At 56.5% G+C, this 6,472-nt stretch overlaps 1 protein-coding gene across 1 annotated transcript; it reads right to left on the bottom strand.

Annotated features, from left to right (window-relative positions):
• Positions 1 to 3,142: 3,142 nt before the first annotated feature.
• Positions 3,143 to 4,714, bottom strand: LOC144150959 (uncharacterized). The gene is made up of 2 exons (XM_077682263.1): positions 3,734 to 4,714; positions 3,143 to 3,640 (listed from the first exon to the last, which is right to left on the bottom strand). The coding sequence occupies exons 1-2, from the start codon at positions 4,712 to 4,714 to the stop codon at positions 3,143 to 3,145; spliced, it is 1,479 nt and encodes a 492-aa protein (XP_077538389.1).
• Between the last annotated feature and the right edge of the window lie 1,758 nt (positions 4,715 to 6,472).

Here is a 6,472-nt window from a genome sequence, read left to right as displayed (position 1 = left end):
TCGGTGCCGCCTTTTAAGACTCAGAGGCCCCTGGTCGGAACACTGATGCCCGCGCTTGTGCCTGGCCACTCTAGGCCTCGCCCCGAACCTCGGCCCGGATCACGCCTCGGGATCTCGCCAGCGGGAACAGGCACCCCTCGTTGCAGCAGAGGAGTCCCGGAACAGCTCCCGGGACGATTCTCAGAGCACGGCGCGCGAACGCTCCTGGCCTGCCCTCGAACCGCCTCCCGAGAGGAATCCTTGCGCTGTGCCGTCCGCGGTCACTGCCGGCGCACTCCCTTCTCGTGCTCCGCGCCCCGCGTGGACCCGCTCGTCGTCCTCTTCTCTTCCACCGTCGGCTTATTTCCGTCGCCTGCTTGCGCGTTGTTGCGGCCGGGAGATGCGAGTCATCACATTGATGCTCTACCTCTACCCCACCGCTCCATCCTTTGGACCGCTGTATTTGAGTCAGTAGTGTATTGCCCCAAGTGCGGTTTTATTGCGTGTAGTTTGTTGTCTGTCTTTTCCCTCCGTTCTGCTTGCTTTGTTTCACGAAGTTGTCTGATGTGTGGCTTGAGGCCTGTCTTACGTTCTGTTGACTGTGTTTCCGAATGCAGACCTGGTGGCCATTTCATCCGCCAGCTCATTTGTACGTTCATTTGGATGGCATTGTACGGACGACGCTCAGCGAATCTGTATAAATGATGAACTTACGAATATGATCTTCAACTTGGTGACTTACAGCAAAAAAATTTCCTATGCTTCTGCCGGAAAAATACTTGCCTTTACATTCATGGTTCTATCTGCTACACAATTAGATCCCTGCGCAGCACAAGACACCGCAATGAAAGTTTTTGGTGCATTACTGAAAAACTGTGCAGCCCCGTATTTATTCCACCGATACCAGAAATGCTGCAAAATCCCAGTTTCGGGTGTCCTTTTTTGTGGAATTGTGAAAAAGGCAAGTCCAGTCACATGATAAGGGCGAAAGTGCCATGGTGCTATAGGGTAGGGTAGGGTAGGAGTAACTTTAATAAATGCCGGCAACCGACTGTTTAAAGCGTCGTGACGTTGGCCAAGCGTCGACCCGGGGTTATGCCCTACTCTGCAAAGCCCCAGTTTGGCCCATTTGTGGCGGGTCGTGAGGCTTCTGCTTTTCGAGCGCACCCCGGGCCTGCTGGACGGCCCATAGTTGAGTGTCCTTGTCTGTACACTGCACTGCACTTTGAAGTTAGGGCGAGTATGTCCTGGAGGTAGCTTCGTTCGGGAACCTGGCACAGTCCCACATGATGTGCCATTGGTCCGCCGGACCCACTGAGCAAACACTGCACACACCACTCGGATAGAGTTCTGGGTGACGCACGTGTAGAACTGCCGGGGCGGGGAGTGACCCGGTCTGTAGCTGCCTTAGGATGACGGCCTCCTCCCGACTTAGTGCCGGGTGGGGAGCGGCATTGTCCGTCGAGCTAGGCGATAAGACTTAGTCACTTCGCCATAACTGGCCATTCGGTCCTTGGTTTCGAACCACCACACGGAACGGTCACTCTCGGGTGAGCGGAGGGTAAGCGCTCGCGCCGCGGAATGGGCCGTCTCGTTGTGGTTCGGTGAAGATGCACACTCGCCCGCGTGAGCGGGGAACCATTTGATACGGATGGTGCTGCCTTGGTCTTGGAACTTGAGCTTGACGATGATGGCAGCCGCCGGCGCGCACACTCGCCCCTTTGCAAAGTTCCGCACAGCGTTCCTCGAGTCACTGAGCACGGTGCGACACTCGGTCTCGGAGATCGCCAGAGCGATGGCAACCTCCTCGGCGTCTGTGGCGTCTGTGCACCGCACGCTGGCTGCCGTCGTCTTGGTGCCGGTAGCCGCCGCAACGACCACTGCCGCAAAGCCTTCCCGTTGGTATTCCGATGCGTCTACGTATCGGGCGTGGGGGTCTTGGCCGTGTTGCTCGGTGAGGGCCTTGGCCCACGCCTGCCGCCATTCTTGGTTATACTCAGGGTGCATGTTTTTCGGGATGGGGTCCACGCGGATGTGGGCCTGCGCCTCCTCGCTGATCTCGCACGGTTGCCGCCTGGGAGCTCGGGGGTTGTGACCTAGGGATGCCAGCATACTGCGGCCCCTCTTGGTGGTAGAGAGGCGCTCCATTTGCGCGGTGAGCTGCGCCGCGGATATTTCCTCTAGGGTGTTATGGACACCGTGTTGCAGGAGCCGAGCCGTACTTGTGGTCTCCGTTAAGCCCAGCGCCGTCTTATAAGCCCGTCTGATCAGCGTGTTGATCTTGGTCCTGTCGGTGACGTGCCAGTTGAGGTAGGGCGCAACGTATGCTATGTGACTGATCACGAACGACTGGACAAGGCGCACGAGACTGTCATCACGCATGCCCGCCCGTCGCGTCGAGACTCGGTGTATGAGCCGGATTGCGTCCCTTGCTTTGGTGGTAAGCTTGGCAATGGTCTCGTCGTTGCGGCCGCTCTTGTTTAGCAGGAGAACCCAGGACCCTCATCTTGGAAACCTCGGGAATGCGTTGCCCTGATGCTGTCACGATCTTCATGTGATCGCACTCCCTAGGGGGAGCGCGTTTCCGCCACGGTCGTAGCGGTGTGAGGACGAACAGCTCGGATTTGGCGGTCGAGCAAACTAGGCCGGTGCCTTCAAGGTGCTGCTCAATGGTGGTAACCGCCGCTTGCAGCTCTTGCTCGATGCTGGCGTCGGTGCCACCGGCCGCCCACAGGGTAATGTCGTCGGCGTAGATTGTGTGCCGGAAGCCGGTCCCAGCCAATGCCCTCGCTACCCCGATCATGACAAGGTTGAAGAGCAATGGCGAGATGACCGAACCCTGCGGTGTACCCATGCTGCCGAGCTTGCGTTCGGGAAGCTTGAGGTCTCCGGCGTGCAGTTCCACCGTGCGGTTGGTAAAGAAGACCTTGATATAATTGTAGCTCATTACCCCCATGTTAAGTCTTGATGCTTGTGCTAATATGCCTGAGTGTTTGATTTTATCGAATGCGCTTTGTAAATCAAGCCCCAGAATTACTTTGCTGTCTTGTGTCTTATTGTCGATGATTTCTTGTTTGAGTTGTAACATGGCGCCTTGTGTGCTGAGTCTGTGCCTGAAGCCGATCATCGTGTCTGGTTAGAGGCCATCCTTCTCCACGTATTACTACCAACGTGTGGCGACCACGTGCTCCAGAACCTTGTCCACGCAGGACGTGAGCGAGATGGGACACAGGTTGCCAATATCCGGTGGTTTGCCCGGTTTTGAGATCAAAATCGTTCTTGCCGTTTTCCACTGTCTGGGGAGCTTGCCCGAACGCCAGCATTCGTTAAAGTAACGGGTTAGGGACTCGATCGATGCATCGTCGAGGTTGCATAGAATCTTGTTGGTAACGAGATCAAGGCCGGCTGCCGAGCGGGTATTGAGCTCGTGCAGCGCTACCCGCACCTCTGACGTGGTAATGTCTCGGTCGAGCCACGCGTTGGGCAGCCTCCCGTACGGCGGGTGGGTTTTCGTTGGCGTGTCCGGCAGATACTTGGCTTCCAGGCTCTTGATAACAGCGTCTTTTCCTTGATGTTGTGTGGTGGTGTGCATGAGGCGGGCCAGGCGGTCGCGCTGGTGTGACTTGGTCTTAGTTTTGTCTAGGAGGTGCCGAATTATATCCTAGGTGCAACCGCGGTGCATTTGCCCGTCAGCTCGGCTGCAGATTTCATTCCACTGCTGACGGCACAGGACCTTGCAGTGGTGTTCAATTGCCCTGTTCAAGTCAGCCACCTTCATTCTCAATTTGCGGTTCAGCCGTTGCCGCTTCCAACGCGCCTGTATCGAACATTTGGCCTCGATAAAATGGGCGAGGCGGCTGTCCATAGCAACGACGTCCTCGTCCGTTTCGATGGTCTTGGTGGCCGACTGCACTGCATCTCGGAGCTCTGCCGTCGAGGTTGCGATGTCTGTGATGTCTTGTGCTGTGGTGGGACGTCCCTTATGGAAACCGTCCCAGTCCGTCCACTTGTGTGCAATTGTGTTGCCCCGGAATAGGTTGGGTACCGTGATTTCGAGGATGTAGTGATCGCTGCCCAGGTCGACGCCGCTGTTGTGCCATGTTACTTTTTCAGCGTGGTCGTTCTGGATAAATGTAAGGTCTGGCGTGGTGTCTCGTGCTACGAAGTTGCCGATGTGGGTGGGATGAGCGGGGTCTGTTATCAGGGCACAGTTGTGGTCCAGAGCATCCTGTAACAGGTCCCGTCCCTTGGCCGTGTCCTTCACGTAACCCCACGCTCGATGGGCGGCGTTGAAGTCCCCTCCGATCAGCAACGTGTTTTTTTTGGCTTGTGTGCTGGCTGTGTGTAGAAGAGTATTGAATTTTTGTGTGTGGTGCTTGGAATTACTGTAGATGTTGGCGATGACCAGGCGGCGTATCCGTTGTTTGCTTGGAAGGATTTCCGTGAAGGTGTATTCCACCCTGCTACGGCCGTGTTTTAGTTGGTGCTCGATGAACATGAGCCCTTTGCGGACGAACGTGCAGAAGCCCCGTCCCTCCGCCGGACTAACGTGAGCGTGGTACCAAGGGAGGGTGGGAGTCGCCGTCGCCGTTTCTTGCAGCAGGATGATGTCAGGTTTCTTGGTTACTGTGGTGATATGTTGTTGCAGCACTGCTCTCTTGTTGTAACTGTGGCAGTTCCACTGCCAGACCGTAAGGCCTGGCAGCGATCCTATTGTGGCTTGGGGCTGGGACATGGTTGTAGCGGAGTTGGGGCTTGCGTCTTTTCTTAGAGGTATGGGTGGTTGGCGAATTGCGCCGCAAAAATGGGGCTGCAGACTATTGGCTTGAGGGTCTGTTCAATGAATTCGAACTGCTTTTGTATGTTGCTGAAGGACGTGGTGATCAACTCCTCCAGTCGCGCCAGTCGTTGGTCGGTGACGGCAGCTGCGCAGGCGTATGTGTTGGTGAGCGTTTCAATTTTCGCTTCCAGCTGAATTTCCAGTTGGGTCATTTCCGTGTGGTTTTGTGATGACGTGCGTGCTCGTTTATTGGGGGTTGGATCATTGGTCTTCTCTTCCTGGGGCGCGTCTAGGGCTGTGTCCATTGATTGTGTGCCTTGGTGTAATGGTGTGTCGATGCTCTGCTCGGGAGTAGCGGCGTGTGTAGATGTCTTGAGTGGCTGACCTGGGACAGTGGTTGCCTGGGATTGCTGTGCTTGCAGTTCTTTCTTGACCTCGGCTAGCTCTTGGACAAGCTGACGCGTGGTTTTTACCAGCGCTGCGTTGGTTGCGCGGAGTTCTTTGAGTTCTTTGTAGTAGGGGCTGGTAATTCACGCCTTCCAGCAGTTAAGAGTGCCTCGGCCACCAGTGGCGTTATTGGAGCTGACGTGCTGCCTTTAACTTTGCCTTTTGCTGCGTCCGCCCAGCCGACCCTGTCACATGAGTCACGGCTGCGGGATGCACTGCGCGATGCACGACGGGAAGCGTGGCGTGAGGCATGGCGCGAGGCGCTCCGGGACGCGCTGCGTGATCCGCTACGGGAAACACTACGTGAGCGGGAGCGTCCAAGGCGTGGAAACGAGCCTGGGTCGAGTGCTTGCTTTTGCTGTTCTTCGGCGTTACGGCGTTCCCATCGCCGTCGTCGCACGACGTATGGAACCTTGTATTTGGCTCTGCAGAGGCGGTCGCCGGTGGGGTGTTCTCCGCCGCAGAGCTTGCATTTTGGCACACACTTGTGGCCTTCTCTTGGATTACGAACGCCACATGTAAGGCAAACACGTGCATTCGGTGTGGGGCACACGTCGCGCCTGTAGCCGACCTTGCCGCATACTTTGCTAACTTCTATTTGCTTCCTGTAGAGACTGCACGGGTAGAGCGTGGATCCGTAACGCACATACCTGGGAACCTTGGTACCGTTGAAGACTACAATTACTGTCGTCGTGTTCCCGATACGCTCCGCCGCCGCGACAAGGGGGTTGTACTTGGTAACGATCTGCTGCATTGTTTCGGCTTCGCTGTCCTCGAGCCCTATGCCCCTGATCACGCCCTTGACTGCGTCGTGGGCCGTCGTTCCGTAAGCGCTCACCTCATATATCTTGCCTTGGATGTTGATGGCTTGAATTCACGCATACTTCTCCGCTCACTTGATGCTCGGAGTGCTGAGCACCATAATGTTTTGCTGGGTGTTGGGACACGCCATATCGTTAGCGCGATCGGCCTTCTCAATTGCCGCTGCCGCCATGATGGCGGTTGAACGCTAGCAGCTCCGCCCTTGGAAATATCGAGCCCTCCGCGGGGCCGCACGACGATCTTAATTTCGTCTGCAGGCATGGCTGGCATGCGAGCTGCCCGAATAACTGCGGTCCGGAGGTTCTTGTTGAACTTAGGGTTCTGTTGCGAGCTCGGAGTAGCGGTTCCAGAAGTCGACTCACCCTGAGTTGCTTGCCGGCGTGGTCGGCTCTTGTGCCCGCTGATGTGCAGCCATCCGAACGAGCGCTTAAATTCCCCGGGCGT

The sequence above is a fragment of the Haemaphysalis longicornis genome, unplaced genomic scaffold (assembly GCF_048455015.1).
Source record: "Haemaphysalis longicornis isolate Haplotype H1 unplaced genomic scaffold, Haemaphysalis longicornis Haplotype H1 scaffold_83, whole genome shotgun sequence".
In the NCBI taxonomy this organism is placed as follows: Eukaryota; Metazoa; Arthropoda; class Arachnida; order Ixodida; family Ixodidae; genus Haemaphysalis; species Haemaphysalis longicornis.
The sequence above is the reverse complement of the archived record's forward strand: the minus strand, read 5'-3'. Positions and strand labels throughout refer to the sequence as shown.

Coding starts and splice junctions, on each gene's coding strand:
- LOC144150959 (XM_077682263.1), bottom strand. CDS start 4,714: ATGTCCCAGCCCCAAGCCACAATAGGATCGCTGCCAGGCCTTACGGTC. Junction 3,641..3,733: donor AGGTGGCTGACTTGAACAGG/GCAATTGAACAC, acceptor GGTTGCACCTAG/GATATAATTCGGCACCTCCT.